Source organism: Gossypium hirsutum, chromosome A07 (genome assembly GCF_007990345.1).
Source record: "Gossypium hirsutum isolate 1008001.06 chromosome A07, Gossypium_hirsutum_v2.1, whole genome shotgun sequence".
NCBI classification, from domain to species: Eukaryota; Viridiplantae; Streptophyta; class Magnoliopsida; order Malvales; family Malvaceae; genus Gossypium; species Gossypium hirsutum.
The window spans coordinates 8,420,818-8,441,989 of NC_053430.1; the positions used below are offsets into that span (position 1 = coordinate 8,420,818).

The window sequence follows — 21,172 nt, forward strand, 5'->3', positions numbered from 1 at the left end:
TAGCCCATGACCGCGCGCGATCCGACCGCTCCAGGGGGATCCGCGTGTTTCATGAAATGGGTATTTGTGCAACAGGTCCCTCCGCTTTTGCAATTTGCTTCAATATGGTCTTTTGTTTTTCTCAAATTTTGGCCTGTGGATTTTGCTTCTATTCCGATTTGGTCCTTAGACCAGTTGCTGCCATGGTCGAAACGCAGCGTTTCAGGACGGGGAAATATTTCCCCACAAGTCCCTCACGCTTTAAGCGTGTTTCACTTTGGTCCTGTATTATTCCTTTTGTTTATTTCATATTTAAGCCCCGAAGTTCTTTTAAAGTTTTAATTTAGCCCTTTTGTGTTTTGTTAGCTTTCTTATTAAATAATAAATTTGATGCCACGCTGTTATCATTAATTATTATTGTTGTTATTTGTTTATTTATATCTTTAAAATTTCAAATTTTATCATATATATGTATACTTATTTTTGTATTCGTTTTATATTTTTTAATTTGTATCTATACATCTATATACATATTTTTCCTAAATATATACACATACTTGTGTGTTTTTACATTTTCATATAGTTTTATATACATACATATTCCTACGTACGCATACATACATTTTCATACTTCAAAATTTAAATTTACCTATATATATTATACGATAATTTTAAAAATACGTACACGCATATATTTTTCATATTCTCATAATTTTATGTATATACACTCATGTATATGTTTTATATTTTTATAGTCCTATATATTTTCTTTGTTTGTTTTTATCATTTATTTATTTATCTCATTTCCATTATTATTTTGAATGAATGTTTAACTTTATTCGTTTATATACCTGGTTATTTTAGTATGTTATAGATCTGACTTTTATTTATTTTATATTGTGGCTATTGCTCGTATCATTTTTGGTATTTATCGTAGTTTTGCCATACATAACAACGAAATTTACTTTCACATGTTACTACAACTTTGTGTTTTATTTCACTCGATATAACTAAATTTGTTTTAAAAACGGCATTTCGTATTTAGATTCGAGAAGATCGTACCCTAACTCACTGGGTTTCGATTTTCATAATAAATCTAAATACACGAATCTTTTCAAACTCAAGTTTTTAGACGATCTCGGGAATTAAGAAAAGATCGTGCCCTAACTTACTGGGCCTGATTTATTTCTAAAACCAAGATAATAAAATATCTTTTAAATAAGCATTTTTCATCCGCGTATCGGGAATTTGAGACATTGTGTCCTAACTTATTGGATATGATTCTCTTTCTCGAATAACGTGAAATATCCCCTTTTTACTAAAAATTTTCAACGTTTTAATACAAGGATCGTATTTTTGAAATTCTTCAAAGTTCTCAATTTTCAACATTAAGACATTAAGTAATCAACTAGGTACCAATTTTGGGCGTATCGAGGGTGCTAATCCTTCCTCGTGCGTAACCGACTCCCGAACCCGTTTTCTAAATTTCGTGGACCAAAACCGTTGTTTTAATAAAGTCAAACCGCTTATTATAACAACCATTTTTCGAGGTAATCCAATCACACCTCATAAAAAAAGGATTGGTGGCGACTCCCATTTTTGCTTTCACTTTCCAAAACCCAAGTTGACCCCGTTTTCATCAAAAAATGGGTGTCAACACCAGCCTCACTGGCTTCGCCTCTGCACCTATTCTTATTCTCTAAACTCATCTTGTTCATCAAAACTATTATAAATCGTGAAGAAAACATAAAAAAATGTTTTGCAGTGAAATTTCAAAATATATTTTCATAAAATGAATCGACTTATGATGTTTAAATAATAAATTTAATCAAATAAATTACATGTTTGCATGTATGTTCGATGTTGCAGGGAGACTGGGAATCACAAGTTGTCTTTGGACAGATTCTCGAACTTTCCAATCAATCATTATTGAAAATCTAATTGTTTCAAACTTTCAACTAAATGATCTTTTTCACTATTTTGGAAATCATGGATGCTTGGAGAGCGGGTCCAATCTGAAACTTTGAACACATGATAAATCACAAAATTCCTAACTAGGTTTGTGCAATCCTTCCCTTAAACAACTTGTATGCTACTAGATCTCAAATTTTAGTTGCTTAAATACAATTATAGTTCTTAACTAATCTCGAAGCAATAACTCAGGAAAAATTGTCTATTTTTACAAAAGAAAAAATTGCAATAATAAATCTCTCTAAATTTCAACAAAGTAATCTAAAGATGTTTTCTTACTTGGTGTGGTTAGCTAGCATGTGTATCTACAGAGGGGAGAAATTTCAACTTATAAGATATAGGAGTGTCGACTTTTCGTATCCCATGAATTTTATTTTGTTTTTGAAATCTTCTAGTCTCCATGGGTAATTAACCATAAAGGGGAAGAATAGCCAAAATATCATTTTTCTTTTCTTTTAATTCTTTTAAATTGGGTCAAAGTCAACTCAATGAGTGGCCCATATTAATCGCTTGTTTTCATTAAAATCTAATGGTTCAAAATGCTTCTCAACATGTACCCCTATAAAAAAAATGCTTCTCAACATCAACACATTTTCCTTTTAATACTCCAAAATATGTCACATGAAAGGTCCAAATTACCCATTTATTAATCCTATATTCAATTTACTACAATAATTCTCTTTATGGAAAAATTATACTTTAGTCTCTATTCTTTACTTTCATTCAATTTAGTCCATACATTTATTCTAATTCCTTATAGCAATATATTTTCTATATCTCTTTCATACCAATAATAATTATTAAACCACTCTTTTTCTTCTTAACAATCAATATGTACCCTAATCCTTACATTTTCTCCAAATATCAATTTAATCATTTTTTTGTAATTTTAATCTCACACTCGTCCTTGCAAATTTCCTTTCCCAAAAATCTAATTAATTCATTTAAAATATATCCATTTAAACTATTCTCATAAATTCTATTGTACATGTACCCAGAACAATACTATTTACTGTACCGAAATTTGGGGCGTTACACCATTTACTAAGTATGCATGCCTCATTTGAACATTTTATGGCACTTAGCACTTTAGTTTAATATATATTTTTCCCACACAAAGAACTCACCTAATGATTCTTACATTCATGCATGTTTGTGTTGTTTTTAGTTATTTATGCATATTTTATGTTTGTACATGTGTTAGTATACTTTGTATAGGATTTAGAATAGTTTATATAGGGTTTTAGGCTTAGTTTTAGGCTTTTTATTGCACTTTTGCTACAGGGTATCGATACCAACTATGAGGTATCAATGCCTCTGCCTATAAATGACCGTTTGATCATTTTTTATATTCGATACCAATACACATACATATGTGTTGATGCCACTGGCCCTAGCAGCATTTAGGTGATTTTTTAGGTTCTTAGGTACATATAAGGGTGGAGTATCTTAGCTTAAATTTTTCAATGAAATTGAAAATATTTTGTGTTTTAATGATCTTTATTGAAAACATTTGACTTTTCAAGAAATTATGTGATTAATATATATGATTCTTTAAATTTATCGAGAGTACTTGTAACACTCCATACCCGACCTGATTGTCGGATCTAGATTACAGGGTGTTACACATCAAAATCAAAAATTAACTAACACATTCTTTTAAAAGTATGTTCCACCATTCTGACTTACTGTAGTTATTATTAAAATACAGTTATCTATTTGACCATGCCACATAAATTTATTTCGATTATGTTACATTAATCTAAGATACAAAATAATTCATAAAGTCGTTTAAACATATCAAATGTTAGCTTTGTTTGGAAATAATATTCTTATCAAAACTAATTACAATAAGAGTTTGACCTTGAGACATCATCTCTGGGTCGCTCTGTTGTTTACATATTATGAATAGGAAGCACATCTGCCTGGATACGATGGATCCTGGTCTAGTCCTTTTATGAACTATTGAATTTTCTTATTACCTGCAATATATAATGTCACAAACGTAAGTTCAAATTAACTTAGTAAGTTTTGCGTACCTTGCATTAGCAAAATGCTAATAAGATGGCATTTCAAGATTTAGAATTAAAGTCTGACTGTCTCTACTAGGTTGGTTCGCCAATATCATTGGCATGGTATTTATGTCACATAATATGGCTCACCCATACTTGGTACATCATCCGTAAAAACACCATTGCTTAATTACTTGCACAACCTGGTGAACAATTCATCTTGCTTGGTTGTTCTTGATCTATTACGGAAGTCTTGAAAATAAAGATTTCTTAATTGGCCATACAAAGCCTTCCACACAAAAAGCTTTCAATGATGAGACTTCGCAAATGAAATATCAGAATGCAAATAAACATTTGGCTACTTGGTGGATTATCTTTGCATATTCTATCTTTGTTAGTTACCTTTGTGGACCCATATGTAGCTACTTCCTTAAGAGGAAATCTTTGCTGATTCTTACTTACGAATGTATGAAAGAAAACCCATAGTGCAACTTGCACCAATATATACAGGTAATCAGATAAGACAATCTTGGTGAATGTACCCTTATGTAGATTGTTATTGCGACTTGTCCTAACGGACTCAGATTCATATTATGATTCTCACGGATTCCTGTTTTAGACCCAAGTCTATGAATTCATGCTTTACGAACATACTAACAGATTCATAATGAAAACCCTCCATAACGAGTCATTAAAGAAAACTAACACATCTTAATCAAACAAACAAATTTGGCAGACCTTCATATTTTGCCCTTGTCTTGAAATCACAGGTAACCGATTCATAGTGATAGACTTTTAGAAACAGATAACATAGGAGCAGATACTTAAGAGCAAATTTTCTAGTATGAAATCATTCACGTAAGATAGTCTTGATGGACTGTCATAACTTACACAAACGGACTCGCATAAATAGATAACTCATTCTTGGCGGACTTATGAATTAAACCAAGCGAACTTTCATATATTTCATAACTTTCATATGTCATGACCATGAGCTTGCTTACACATATGAGGCTTAAAGCCTTAGAATCAGTAGAGTCTCATACATACATAGAACCGACATTGGGTTATCATATCCATTTGCGCATATATCTCTGTATAATCCACCCGAACCTCCGTAAATCTAAAAACCAAGCATATACATTCTTCGTACTATTTACCCAAACTTTTCACAAAGCTAGTTAACACATGGCAGAGAGTGCACATCGTGATATTTCTTCGTTTATCATCCGTCAAACAACACTTCAAAACTCCGCATAATCATACACAGGCATTCTACCAACACTACTGTTTTTGTACGACACACATTATGCCAAACATTTCATGAATTTTTCACTTTAACACAACAAACCTCACGATACGTCAATATTCTATTATGGAGTAACTTACCATTACATAACATCTAGCCATAGGATGGCGCAACATTTTCTCAACACTCAACCAATATAACCAACAAACATTACGCCAAACATCTCATTTATACTTTATAGATAGACTTACAACCAGTCATATACTTTTATTTCTACACACAACATGCGTCTCGATGTATCATCATTCAACCATAGAATTCACCATCTTAAGATAGACGTTATAGATCCAACAAACAATACCAAACATAAACATCCATTTAAGGCTTGGGTTCTAGTACTCATTTGAAAGTTGACGCTAAGACTTTCTACCTAGCTTCTTCCTTTGCTACCCAAGCCTCCAGCTTAAAAAAACATAACAACTATTTTAGAATCTTCAGTGAAGATATTTTATCATCATAAAAACTAGAATTTTTTTGCATGCAGAGGCCATTAAAATTATCATCCACAACCTTATCCAATACAAAACAGAATCGATGGATAGCTGAAATCCTTAACTTTCATTCCTTTACTTAACTCTGTGACACAAAAAGGTTAAGAAGCTTACCAACTTAATGAATTATCTATTACAAACTTTAGCTTTTTTCCTCCATCCAAACCTCTTACAATCTTTCTCTCTTTCATCCAGATCAATGAAGAAGATTAAGAAAAAACAGATAAAGTACGTAATGAATGACTAACACTAAAAATTAATTGAGAAAAATGTAATGAAGATATTACCTCTAGGAGTGGTATCTTTAAAAGGGTGTGAGAGCTAGACCTTTAGGAAAGTGTGGAAGTTGCACCCTTAAGACTCGTACCTTAATAGAATGAACACTTAGTGGAAAGGTAAAAGAGTTGCACCCTTGATGGAAGGGTGAGAGACATACCCTTAGCAGAATGAACCTTTACTAGTAAGGTGAGAGAGTTGTACTCTTAGTGGAATGAACCTTTATGGTACGTTTGGTTTGTTGAAATATAATAGAAGATTAGTATAGTGGTATTCGATAGGAATTGAATAGAGATGTAATAGATATTATGTAGTTTGGTTGAGTGGAATGTAATAGATGAGAAATTGCATTACTTTATTTTGTTGAATGGAATGATATTAAAGAATATAGAAAGAATAAATGAAAATGTCATTTTTACCCTTGAATTAAAAAAGAATTTTTTAAGTATAGAGTTTAATTTAATAAAAGTTTTATTATATAACATATTAAAAATATTATTCTATTTTTAATATTTTATAAAGAATTCTAATATATTATTTACAATTTAATATATTAAAATGTGTAATGATAAAATATTTTAAATTTATTACTATTAAAAAGATAAAACTATATTTTTTTTAACATTAATCTCATTATAAGTTTTTATTATATTTGTTCTTTTTTTATAGAATATAATGTCTAGAACTACTCATAATCCCTTCCTAATCCTTAAATAGGAAGATAACGCGCTACAGCGTACTCGAACTCACGTCCTCCTGTATTGGGAACAATACCAATACTAATTGAGTTAAAACTCAACCAGTAAATATAAAATTGTATTTAAAAAAAATACTATAATATAAATGATATAATATCTAAATTATATCTTTCATGTAAAAATATTTAATAATCACTTTATTTATATGAGGGTTAAATACAAGATTGGTACCCAAATTTGTCCACTTCTCCCAGATTGGTACCTATGGTTTTTTTTTGTCTCAGATTGATATTCGAACTTTTTCTCCATCCAGTAGTTTGGTACCTGATACTAACGGCATTAATTTTTTTGCTAATGTGACAATGCTGACCACTCATGCATCGCCACAGACATCCTATTGTTCTTTCGTTTTGTTTTTGTTTTTATTTTCTTTTTTATTTTCCCTCCTCTTCCCTTTTTCTTTTCTTTTCTTTTTTCTTTTGCTAGCCTGTTTCTACACTTCATCTTTCTTCTGTAAAAAATTCTCAAAGTTTTCCCTCACTTTCTCACCATCCAATCACCACAAAAATCCCCTTTTTTGCTATTGTATATCCCCTTAGATCTCTTTTTTTGTTGTTATATTCACACAAGTTTCAAAAATTTCTTCTACGTAATCCACGGAAGCCTGTTTCTTCGATACTCTCAAAGCTCAACCTTTTTGAGTTATTTTTTTTCACTTTGGGTTCTTTATCGCTTTTAAAATTTTTACCTGATCAATAGTGCAAGATTAAAATTTTTGATGTTTGATGAACATGTTTATGGAAAATCTTGAACCCGAAGACATAATCAATGTTTAAAATAAAATCTTTGAAACACTTTTTCGAACATTACAAAAACTTGCAGAACAAGAGAAAAAAGAATTGATCGAGAAATCAACAAAAAAATAAAAACTATCAGAATACCAATTGACAACACAATCTCAGAACAAAAAAATAGAAACTCGAAAAATCAACAAAAAAAATAGAAACTAATATTAGAATACCAATCGGCTACACAATCTCAGAACAAAAAAAAAAAGAATCTTGCATGTATGTTAAGCTTTTGGGGTTTGAGGGGATTTTAGGCTCGATTTTTAAATGACAAAGGGAGGAGGCTTCGATGATAATGGCCTCACCTAGGTTTAACCCTTAAGCCATGAAGAGGCCACCATATCCATAGGTTTGGTGAGCCCTAAAAGAAAAGAAAATTTTGGCTATTTAGGTTTCAAAATTCTTCTTGAAAGAGAACAAAAGAAAGATTTTTTTTTTGTTTTCAAGGAAAATAAAAGAAATGATTTAAAAAAGAAAGAGATCATTTTTGCTAGCCATCGTGCACCATCATCGGAAAACTGGAGAATATTGGGTTCCCTAACAATAAAATCTTGCTAGAAAAGAGAACAAAAAGTAAAGGATGGAGGAAAAAAAAGAGGAGCAATAACTGGTGCAATTGTTGTTATCTTCATCCCTAAGTAACATCAGCTGTTGAGCAACTACTACCATGTTTGAACATTGGGAAAATTTAGGGGGGTTTAAGGAGGAAAGAAGAAAGAAAGAAGTGTAAAATGCATGCCCAGCAAAAAAAAAAGGAAAAGAATGAGGGAAAATAAAAAACAAAAAAATAAAAACAAAAAGAAGGCCAAATAGGACGCCACGTGGCTGTGCATGAGTGGTCAGCGTTGCCACGTCAGTAAAATCTTAATGTCGTTAGTCTCAGGTATCAAATTAGTGGACAAAAAAAAAGTCCGAGTACTAATTTGGGACAAAAAAATCATAGGTATCAATATGAGAGAAGTGGAAAAGTTTGGGTATCAATTTTATATTTAACCCTAAATTTAAAGAGTTTTCACATTATTATTTTAGTTTGCTTTCCCTCATTAGCCGACTCTCAAGTTTTTCTATCTGTAGAACATTCCCTTGAATAAAAAAACCCAAAAAACTTCTATTACTTTCATAACACAACTAGTTGTCGCTGCCTTCTGCCACCATTCTCCTTCATCGATGGACTTTCAATCTTTTTCAAAAGTGCATGGCATAACAATTTTGATCCCTTTCCTTGATTTTCCCTTTTTGTTTCTAAATCATCTTCTAAACTCTTTGATCTACAAAGTACTTTTGACTCACCATATTTTTTTTTCTAAACCATCATTCTAAAATTTTTTTTGGAAGGGTAAGAGGGTTATATCTTTAGTGGAAGGGTGAAAGAGTTGTACCCTTAGAGGGATGAACCCTTAATATAGCAGGGGTGTAATTATTGATTGATATATTTGTGTTTATGCATTTAGAGAATTTTATGGAGGGTGAAATCGTTGACTTGATTTGCCCATGTTTATGTATTTGAAGAAATTCATAGGTGTAACCGAACTCAATACGCCCAAGATTACATAATTGGAGGAATTCGCATAGGGTGCAACCGTTGACCTGACAAGTTTGAGATTACGCAATTGGAGAATTTCACGAAAGATATAACTGTTGACTTGCCTAACATTATACAATTGGAGAATTTCATGAATGATACAACCGTTGACTTGATAGGTTTGATATTACATAATTGGAGAATTTTGTAAATGGTGCTGCTAAACCGAGTATTACACAATTGGAGAAAGTAGCATAGGTGCAGCTGTCAATAGTTGAACTACCTCGAATTACACAATTTACCAATGTAGCGGAAGTGCAATCGTCAACAATTGAACTGCCCAGGATTATGCAAATTTAAGGTCATAATGCAAGTAAGGTTCCACCGTTCAGTAAAACTAATCGAACATAAGAACTTTGGATGACTAATATATGCGTGAGGGGTTCATACCTCAAAAGTGTCAAAGGGTGACAATCTCTTTTATACATAATTATCACATCACAACCCTCATTTTCCTTTTCTTTAATAAATATATAATGTATATATATGTAGGGTGTAACCCTGTGGGGTTTTTCTCTTCTTGTACCTTTTTGTGGGTTTTTAAAAAAAATATATGTAATATATAGGAGGGGTGCAAACCCCTAATGGGACACCCTATTTCTACACACCCTTCATAGGTGCCTCCCCTCTCTAATAAAAATATGATATATACATACATGCATACATGAAGGGAGAGGTGTACATCCCTCGTGGAAAATCCCTTATGAGTTTTCCTTACACACATTTGTGGGTGTTCCTTATTGTTAGACAAAATACGTTAGCGAATAAAATAAATTAAATATAAATAAAGATAGTATAATTTATATTTAATTTATCAAATATGAAAAACAATCAAAATTAAAATGAATAAGAGTTTAAATCAGAAGGAAAAATAGGGATTTTATGAAACGTTGAGGCTTATGAAACATAGTTTCCTTAAGACAGATTTGGCCGCTCCTATAGTACTTGGAGCAATGTTGGTCGAATGTCTCCCCGGATACAACAACAGTAGTGATCAAAGTAGTGACACCTCTACAATGATCAACGAACGAACTTTGACTTTTTCTATCACCAAAATATTGTAAAAATATGGAGAGGCAAAATAAGAATTTTGAAATGAACAGAATATCAGTATAAGAAATTATTTGAATGTAGGTTCAATCCTACAGAATACACAACCTTTTAAAGGCATTTAGGAAAGTTGAAAATTTGGAAATAACAATAAAATCTGCCATTAAGGAGCCAAAAAATCAAATTGATTTAAAAATAAAATAAAATCAGATATTATGTATGCTGAGGAAAAATAAATTTGTGTTGGGCTTAAAATATCCATAAGGATGCCTATTTTGGCTAGTTGACCAATTTGAAAATTTCGTGTCGCTTATATCATGCGGTGTGCCCCAACCCCATCAAGTTTGCACTTGCATCCCCTCTATGCACGAGGCAATATTACAAGTTCAATCATTCAATTACTTTTTAAGAGAGTTCACATATATAAACACATCTCACACTTGGTATTTAACCAATATGGTATCTAAGCTTTTACTTTTCCTCAACAATATTTCCAAGTAGCTTACTTTGAGCATTAATTTCTCATTCATCACTCAATCATTTTGAGCATATGATATATCGTTGTAAAGGTCTCATGGAGTAGAATATGAAATCATAAATTTATGATTCAACTCTCCACCTTTACCTATTGAGAATATGTCTCAAAGTTACCATAAAAGTAATTTTTCCAACACTTATATATATTAAGATATATAATATGTATGCATAAGTGAGGGTTACACTCCTTGTTGGGTTCATACCCTAAAATATATAAAATATATGAATGGATGGGTTCATACCCTAAAAGTGACAAGGAATTCACGACTTTTTTTTTAGATTAGCTATTGAAACCCAATGGCTTATATATTTGAAATCTATATCGAATAGAAAAGGGTAAGAGAGGCTAACTTGATTTAGTTATGAAATTATTGTGAACAAACACAAGTATTTTGGGAGTTCTTTCGTTGGACAAAGTCATCTTACCTGAATTTATTTTGATCTACTCTCATCGCATTAATAGTTATGCAAGATTTCAACAAGGGAGAAGAATGTAGTGAGAAGTTTGAGACAGTTCACCTGTATAGGGCGGATAGTTGTTAGTGATTGAGATAAAAGGGAGAAGAAGTGTACAAACCCTATAATGTTAGGAGCCCAAAAATAATGTATGGTGGCAGAAAAGATGAAAGCCTTCTTAAGTTAATATTTATGTATAACAATATTCAAGGTAACTTAGATTGGATGAATTCAATTTAAACTTAAATAAAATTAATTTAAAGATGTAAATTTTAGTAAATATGAAAGCATATTTAAAAATTCGTGTTTAAAATTTTTATAATTAAATTTAAATAAAATAATTTTACTATTAATTAAATACACTTCAACAATATTTTCTATAGAAAAGTTGGACCAATTTAAATTATCAAGAATCTGTCGTAAATTCAAACTATTTTAAATCGAACCTATGAGATCATGAAGGGACAATGTCAGAACTGCCAAGCAACTGAGGCATAAGCACCCGTTATACAATTATTATTTTTTTAAATTATATACAATTATTTATTTAGTTAGGCATAATCTTAAATTTAGTCCTTAATTTTTATATTTTTATCAATTTGATCTTTATCTTTTAGTTAGATTTAATCTCAACTTTTTTTTTAAATATTAATATTTCAAAAAAAATATTTTTTAAAGAAAAATACTTACTAAAACATAAAAAAATTTAAACATAATAGCTTCTATAGTGATCCACATTTACTTTATGCTATTTTTTCTTTTGAATTTTTATGAACTTTTTATTTTTTTGAAATTTTTTTATAATTCTAAAATTTTTTATTGACATAACATATAAAAAAATAATATCATATTAATATAAATTACATATAGATTACTATCCGAAGTGTTATACCAATATTGTTAAAAATTGATGTTATAATAGTATTTTTATTAAAAAACGATTTAACTGTTGTTGAGAAGTTAATAGTAAAATTTAGCTAAAATGGACCAAATTGATAAAAAATGTAAGTATTAGAGCTAAAATGGTATTTTGCCTCTTTAGTTATTATTATCGAACACTAGTATTCTTTTCCTTTTTAAAATTTTTTGCTCTTACGTGCCATGGCAGGCTCGAGGGAATTGCAGGCCAAAAACCAATAGTTCAATACCGGGCCCCCCCCCAAAAAAAAAAATAGCTGAAGAGAAATACGAAAAATAGTAACAATAAGAAAATTAAACGATGGGCAGAGTTGAAGAAAAAAAGCGATTTAATTTTTTAGGCATTTGAAGTTTTAATGTGGAATGGGGCCATGGAATCCAAGGCCAGAAACAGAGATCGGTGTGGTTGCTCTTCTTCTTCGTCGATCTGTAAGTTCTTTGTTTTTTCTTTGAATCTCTTCTCCGGTTTTGACCGACTCAAATAAAATTTGAATCTCAGTTTTGTTAAGGTTTTCTGGTCAATTTCTAGGGTTTTGGGTTGGAGCCCTGGATCTTGTCATCCTTAGATTTGATTCACAAGATTGGGAATTTCTCTAGGTCTGCGAAAATGTACCAATATTATGTTTTGTTTTTCGGAATCAGGGTGAGATTTTTAAAGAGGGAAAAAGGAATACTTTACACTTCAGTAGTAAGGAAAAAAAAAAGAATGAGAAATATCGGAGTCGGATTTGTACTTTTTAGTAATTGAAGTTAAAACAAGTAGGTAATGCCAGTTAAGAAAAAAATCACCCCTACCCTTATTTTCTAGTTAATAGTAGCAGTTTTGTGTTCTTGGATTTGCAATTGTTATTTAACCTTGATTCAGTTATTATTATTAGGAAGTAGGCCATTACAATAAAAGAAAACCAAAAAAGAAATCAAATTTCACCTGGCAGCCCAAGAAAATAAAATGCTAGATGGATATTCCAGGTTCTGTTTTTTTTCTTTTCGGCTACTTTTCTTATATTTGAATTTGTAGGAAATGGAGAAAACTGAATGTTTCAAAATTTATTGATTATCTTCTCCAAAGCTTGTTTTCTAAATGTGAAAAGAGCATTCGAAGCTGGCATTTTTGTTCAACTTCGTTTCTGACTTAAAATAAATAAACTGTTTGTCTCTTTTGGTTGGGTATTTCAGGTTCAGTAACTTATTGCTTCTAGTCCCTGCATATAGATCTATAGCACTTCATAATGACGGAACCAAGCTCAGTAGACTTGATTTTGGACTTTCTGAGGAGAAATCGCTTTACGAGAGCTGAGGCAGCTTTGCGTAGTGAACTCGGTAACCGACCTGATTTGAATGGATTCCTTCAGAAACTTACCCTTGAAGAAAAGGACTCTGGCAAGGTTCTAGAAGAAGAAAAGGGGAAAAAAACAGTAGGTGAAAATCATGGTTTAGGTTCTCGAAACAGTGGTGAGGTTTCTAAGGAACTTATAATAAAAGAGATAGAGTGTGGGGCTGGCAGAAATGGGTCTGAAAGCAAATCGAGAAATGCTGTTTCTACTGGGGAGCATAATAAACCTAATGAAGCAAAAGTGATAAGTGATAAGAGTTTCACTTTCTCTAAAAATTTAGAGGAGACTGTACTTAATTTTCTGTCAAGGAACTTTAATACTACCAATCACTCTGATCTATACAAAAATGGTGGTTTTGATAATCGCACTAGCTTTTTGGAGCTAGAGAAACAAGACCTGTCAAGATGTGGTACAGCTGAAGCTTCTGAAACAGATAAAAGTAATGTTAAATATGGAGAAGAGATTATGTTTCCAGGTGAAATCAGAAGTTCATGGCTTGGGAATACTAGCAAAGCTAATGTAGATTCCAAGTATGATAAGTTTCATGCCAGTGAAACTAAGGAGCTTGATCAGCATTATAAGACAACCAGTGCATACTTGATGGAAAACTTTGCTGATAATAGCAGATGGTCTAGAACTGAGGAACCCGCTAGTGTGTCTTCAGAGATATGGAAAAATTGTTCTGTTAAGACTGTTTTCCCATTCCCCGAGGGGGATGTTTCTATCAGATATGATGCTGTTAATACTTCAGAAAAGAGAGAAGGGAAACAGAAGGCATGTGCACCTGATGTTAGGGCAGCAATTAAGGAACAGGTAGATGAGGTTGGAAGGGCTCTATTCTTTGGGAAGTCTCAAGGAGCTGCTGAGCAAAAAGGAAAAAATGGGTTAGTCTTCCCTCTTGCATCCGAAAATCCAAAGGAAGAGTTTCCTAGGTTGCCACCAGTTAAACTCAAGTCAGAGGAGAAGTCATTGAATGTCAATTGGGAGGAAAAATATGAGCGTGATGTCCCAGGTGCAAAGCTCACTAGTGCTGACAATGCATTCCTTATAGGGTCCTATCTGGACGTTCCCATTGGGCAAGAGATAAGCTCTTCAGGTTGGTTCATATAACTATGTGGTTATTCGATGAATGCTTACGGTGATGGTTGATTTTATTTAAATTAATGATTGCAATTAGCTAATTGTCCGAACTTCTAATGTTTCTACTTTTTCCTTTTCATTTTATTATATGTGCTGGTAAGATATATATGAATTTTCTGTCTGTGTCTATGTGTATGCATTGTCTAAACTCTAAGACATGTCCAACTTGTTGTAGTAAAGTCTTTCTTAACTTGAAAAGATTCCATCTGGCAGTTGGCGGGTTAAAACATTCCACCATGTTATTTAAATACATTTTAGATATTTGCTACTTTGAGGGTAAGCTGTCTTCATGCTATATATTCCTTTTCCTTTTCCTTCTTTAGTTATGCCTTGGTTCGCATAAACTAATCCCCCTAATATTTGATATAGAAACCAGAAAAAAAATGATGATTTGAAAGTAAACAGAAAAGCTCAGAAACATCTTCTCACTTGAGTTTTGCAAAGAGGAGTTCAACCCATCGTCCCAGCCTCTGAAAACGATTTTTAATAAGCTACAGAAGTACTTCTCACTAGAGAAATGACCAATTCAGGTTTCAGACCTCACAGAAACTAACACTATGTTTGGATTAAAAGTAGTGAAGGAAAAGAAAGGAAAAGTAAAAGAGTGGAAAGCTAAAGAAAGTAAATGATTACATTTCTCTTGTTTGGATAACTAAAATTAATGAAAGAAAGTAAAGTAATTTTAACAATTTTTGTTTGGATAAACAACGGAAAGGAAAGGAAAGGAATAATTATAATAAAGTTTTACAATTATAACCTTTTTATAAAGCTATTTATAAAAGAAATAGGGGAGAAAAAAGACACTTTACAATTTTGTTTTGCTTTCATTTCCCTAGCTTTCCCCCGAAATTGGGCTAAATAAAAAATTTTAACTTTTAAGGGAAAGCAAGGGATACTCAATACCCCTCACTTTCCATAGCTTAAATTATCAAGTCTATCCAAACAATGGAAAGGATGACCCTTTCCCTTACTTTCCTTTCCTTTCCCAACCTCCAATCCAAACATAGGCTAAGTATCAATTCATTTTAGAGGACAGATATATTCAACAATAATTTAAGAGTGGCTGTATTTGGAGTATTGCACTAATGCTGAACTTGCTAATTTACTAAGATTCTATGCCGGAAAAGTCAAATTCAATTTGATGTCAAGTATCTTGCTACTATCTAGTGTAAACATATAGGGTGAATGACAGTGTGATTAATCTTCTTCCTTGATTATATATATCATCTCACAACTAAAACTTCTAACTCAAATATTAAATCTTTCGGACAGCCATTAAAAAAATTATAGCCAATTGCTGTAGGATAATAAGGGAACAATAGTCTAATTTCTCCTCTCCAAACTCTAATTTGGTTTTCATGCTTAATCTTTTTCACTTCAGCCCTTTATGTTCATAAAAGGGATTCAACTTGTGGCATTCTCTGGTTTCCTAGAGTAGGATGCTAAGTTTTCTTTGTCTTGACCTGAATAAAGTTCATAACTATGGATGATGCTTTTGTTTAGAGCAGTTGATTATTTCTCTTTTAACTCTGCTGAGTAAAGCTTGTAAATCCATTTTATGATGATCCAGGTGGAAAAAGGAATGCTGGAGGTAGTTGGCTCTCTGTGAGTCAGGGCATTGCAGAAGATGCATCTGATCTGGTTTCTGGTTTTGCTACTATTGGTGATGGATTGAGTGAATCTGTTGATTATGCAAATGATTATTGGGACTCTGATGAATATGATGATGATGATGATGTTGGTTACATGAGGCAACCTATCGAGGATGAAGCCTGGTTTCTAGCTCATGAAATTGATTATCCTAGTGACAATGAGAAGGGAACTGGGCGTGCTAGTATTCCTGATCCACAAGAAAGAAGTCAAACCAAGGATGAAGAAGATGATCAATCATTTGCGGAGGATGATTCTTACTTCTCTGGTGAACATTATATCCAGGCAAAGAATGTTGAACCTGTTGCAGCTTCTGATGATCCCATAGGGCTGTCTGGAACTGAAATGTATAGCAGGACCCGTGAGAATGATTTAATTGCCCAATATGATGGGCAGTTAATGGATGAAGAGGAGCTTAATTTGATTCGCTCTGAACCTGTTTGGCAGGGATTTGTCACTAAGAGAAATGACCTTATCATGCTAGAGGATGGGAAAGTTCTTAACGAGTGTGGGAGATCTCGGCTGGATGATATATATATAGATGATGAACAGCATGGTTCAGTTAGGTCTATTGGTGTGGGAATCAACAGTGATGCTGCTGATATTGGCAGTGAAGTACGTACAAGTTTAGTTGGAGAAAGTAGTGAAGGGGATTTTGAATATTTTCATGATCATGATGTTATTGGAGGGTCTAGACAAAGTCATCATGAGAAAGACAGGAAAAATATTGATAAATCAATTAGGGATAAAAGGAAAACTGGAAAAAATGATACAAATAAGTATGTTACTGGGAATGATAAAGGTCTGACTTGCCAGGTGAAGAATCTTGCAGATAGGGGATTTTCTTTTCCACCTCCACTAAGAGATGGGCAGTCGGTGCAGGCTGGTTCTAGTAAGTCTCAATGGTCTAGTAATTGCAATGCAGCTGGTGATGAACATGATGATTGTTTGAGTGCTTTGATTGGGTCTGATGATATGCTTGCTACATGGAGACGAAAAAGCAGTGATTCTTCAGCCGGAAAATGTTCTAGGGATGAAAACAATGGCAATGCTGTAAGATCTGCAAATTCCAGTCCTTCTAGTCTATCTAATTATTGTTATGATGAACAAGAGCAGACAAAGATAAAAGAAGGGAAAACTAGTGGTGTGAGAGAAGATCCTGGGATCTCACTTGAGGATGAAGAGGTTGCTGCTGTCCAAGAGCAAGTGAGGCAAATTAAAGCGCAGGAGGAGGAATTTGAGACCTTCAACCTGAAGATTGTGCATAGGAAAAACAGGCATGTTTTTCAAAATTTCAATGATGCATAAATGGTGTGATGTATCTTCTCTTTCTGTCTTCATCCTTGAACCGCTCTGGTGGTATTCTCCATGAACCCTGCTTGGGTTGGAGAGACAAAGCTCGTTGCAAGCTCCCTCTTTTAGTTGACTGACAAGAGTTCTAGATTAATATGTTTATGCACCATAGCATTTAACTAATTAGTGTCTCATTGTTGACTACTACTCCTTTACCAAGTATTTAGCAAGCTCATGTTTTGTTGCTTAGCTTAAATTTTACCCAGTTCACCGTTTGGCAGTTGAAACTAGTTTTCTTTCACTTATTTGTCCTGTTATTAATTTTTAATATGATTTTTAACTTGTAAGATGATGATTGACTTAAAACTTGATCACTAAATGATTGCTATTGATTGATAGCAATTATCATTGGACCACACACACACCCCCAAAAAGAAAGAAGCTTCTTGAATATTCATAGATGTAGCTATTTGTTATCGATGGCACTGACATCTAAACAGTTAAATTTCTACTGCTTTTACAACCTATGGCATATATTCTTAATCTTTTCTACTTGCTTGAAATATTTCCCTAGTATGGTTTATACTGTAGAGTTCTTACAAACAGACTAACTTAGATATGCCCTCTTTTTGCTTTTCAGAACTGGATTTGAGGAGGACAAGAATTTCCATGTTGTTTTGAACTCTGTTATAGCTGGGCGCTATCATGTCACCGAGTATCTTGGATCAGCTGCTTTTAGTAAAGCTATACAAGCACATGACCTACACACTGGCATGGATGTCTGTGTCAAAATTATAAAGAACAACAAGGATTTTTTTGATCAAAGCCTTGATGAAATTAAGCTTCTCAAGTATGTTAACAAACATGATCCAGCTGATAAGCATCACCTTCTCCGATTGTATGATTACTTTTACTACCGAGTAAGAAAATGCTGGCCAACAACTGTCTTATTCCTTGTACATGCTTTTTAATGTTCCTAGATACTGGCTTCTTCCTTTTCTTATCATTTTATAGTTTTTATTTTTTATTCTTTACCATTGGTTAGATGTTTGCAAGTTTGTTATATTTGCATTCTAGTCCTAATTGTTTCACGTTCCTATTGATACATACATTTAATGCGGAAATTTTTCTTAACAAATCTGGCTTCCAGCGGCAAATGGTTATATTTGTTGAAGTTCAAGTTGGCATGTTATAACTGCTTTCTCTGATAGTGAAATTAAAATTTTTATCTTTGGGCTAATGCATCATAGTGTCCTGTACATACTCAAGAATGCATGTAGCAGCTGACCATTCTTTATTTTCCAGGAGCATTTGCTAATAGTCTGTGAACTTCTCAAGGCAAACTTATACGAGTTTCATAAATTTAATAGGGAATCAGGTGGAGAAGTCTACTTCACAATGCCAAGATTGCAGGTTTGGAAAGCTGTTTTCTTCAGAAGAGCATATAATCTCTGTCTTGCCATTACTTAATCTTCTTTTAAATTCTTCTGTGCAGTCAATTACCATTCAGTGTTTGGAGGCTCTTCAGTTTTTGCACAGCCTTGGCCTAATACATTGTGATCTGAAGCCAGAAAATATCTTAGTGAAAAGCTATAGTAGATGTGAGGTGAAGGTCATTGATCTTGGGAGCAGTTGTTTTGAGACAGATCATTTATGCTCCTATGTTCAATCCAGGTCCTATCGGGCTCCAGAGGTTATCCTAGGGCTTCAATATGATAAGAAGATTGATATTTGGTCACTTGGCTGCATCTTGGCGGAACTTTGTACTGGCAATGTAAGTATTGGTCTTCTTTAGACATTAATTAGTATTTGCTTCTTATGAATCATGCTATGATATGTGGTTTTCTAGCACCTAATTTTTTTTTTCATTGTTTCTTTTACTACTTTGGAGATAAAGAATTATAAACAAAAAAGCTTGGGAATGTCACGCATTTGAATAAATCATTAAATTCAATGGAAAAAAGACTTGATTGAACATGATTTAGGTTTGAAGTGAACTCACTGGTTCTGAAACTGAAAAAATTAAAACAAGAAAAGGAATAAAATATTGTTCAATTTTATGACCTCTTTGTAATTGCATTTGGTGATGTCCTCATCCATAAATGCTGGATGGATTAAATTTTGGAACTTTACTATTTGCAAGTCTCTGGTTAAAAAAATTCAGGAAGACTAGTTGCTTGAGTTGTTAAAGCGAAGATATGTAAGTTGCCTGACATAAGTTGTAGCACAAACTTGACCAAAAGAAAATGTTTCTTATGTTGTGGTATCGAGATCTATTTCGTTCATTCATTTCATTGACTTATATGTTATTCGGACTTGTCATTTCTTGAAGTACCCATGTTCATAACCCATGCTAGATACAATTTTAGACATAGGTTTGAAGATATGATCCGCTATATACTGGAAAAAAAAGAAAAAAATTGAACATATCCATGTCAGTTACATACCAGCATGCGGCATACCCTAGGACAATCAATATAGTTGGTTTATGTACTGACAACTTTGATTGATTTCTTTATTTAATTTTACCGGAAAAAGCATATTCTTTCACTGTGATACATATGTATATATGAGTATATGAAATATGGATAATATTCTTGGAGAATTATTTTTCCCTTTTCTGTTCTATTTCTCTCTAGCCTCAAGTGTAGGTTATATTGGTCATTACTGTTTATAATTTATCGATTTTATTGCTACACCTGTCTATGAATGCTTGGTACAATTTGATCTCAATTTGATGGTGTAGGTCCTGTTCCAAAATGATTCACCTGCGACATTACTTGCGAGGGTAATTGGAATCATAGGTCCCATTGAACAAGGCATGCTTGCAAAAGGACGGGATACATACAAATATTTTACAAAGAATCACATGCTTTATGAACGTAGTCAGGTCCATATTTTCTTATTTTTTACTTGTTGGTTAAAAGTAGTTTATTCTGGACATTGCTTCCCACTTGAATGTAGTTTTCATGCTAATGCATTTGGGTTTAAAAGTGGTGTGTATTTGCCAATATCTCAGGAGACCAACAGACTAGAATATCTGATACCCAAGAAGACATCGCTGAGGCATCGATTGCCTATGGGGGACCAGGGGTTTATCGATTTTATTGCTCATTTGCTTGAAGTAAACCCAAAAAAGCGCCCTTCTGCATCAGAGGCTCTGAAGCATCCATGGCTATCATACCCATATGAACCGATATCAGCTTGAGTTGCATGCAGATTTGCTTGACTCTTATTGACTGGGGAAGGAGGTGTATTTTATTACTGGCTCGGAGTTGGTTTTGATCTATTTGAAGTCATCACTGTCACCCCCCTTCACATGCCTGCAAAATGCAATTGAAAGGTGTGTTTGATTTTGTTTGGTTATAAATATTTATGTTTTTATTTCCTTTCCCCCGATATTAAAGTAGTACTTAATTCAACATTATGAAGGATGTCATTTTGAAACGGTGTATCCTGAAGAGGTTTCCTTCATCAATGAGGTGGAAGGGGAATCTAATCTTGTTGTACATGGTGTGATAATTCTTTTAGGATTAGATTGTGAAATAGTTTTTTGTTTTGTTATTTTTTTTTTCTGCTGCACTGCACTATTTCATCAATCAAACCTGCTACTCCAAATTAGTTCTCA

The 21,172-nt window shown here is 32.9% G+C and overlaps 1 protein-coding gene across 2 annotated transcripts; it reads left to right on the plus strand.

Annotated features, from left to right (window-relative positions):
- Window positions 1–12,287: 12,287 nt before the first annotated feature.
- LOC107926680 (uncharacterized) lies at window positions 12,288–21,172 on the plus strand. Of its 2 annotated transcripts, XR_005930291.1 has the most exons (9): window positions 12,288–12,556; window positions 13,304–14,557; window positions 16,172–17,528; window positions 18,185–18,464; window positions 18,850–18,957; window positions 19,040–19,318; window positions 20,291–20,434; window positions 20,564–20,887; window positions 20,977–21,172. XR_005930291.1 is itself a non-coding variant. In XM_041117474.1 (8 exons), the coding sequence occupies exons 2-8, from the start codon at window positions 13,357–13,359 to the stop codon at window positions 20,750–20,752; spliced, it is 3,558 nt and encodes a 1,185-aa protein (XP_040973408.1). In that variant the 5' UTR covers window positions 12,288–12,556; window positions 13,304–13,356; the 3' UTR covers window positions 20,753–21,172. The 2 variants fall into 2 exon arrangements, 1 of the variants encoding a protein (XP_040973408.1); XM_041117474.1 differs by having other exon boundaries at window positions 20,564–21,172.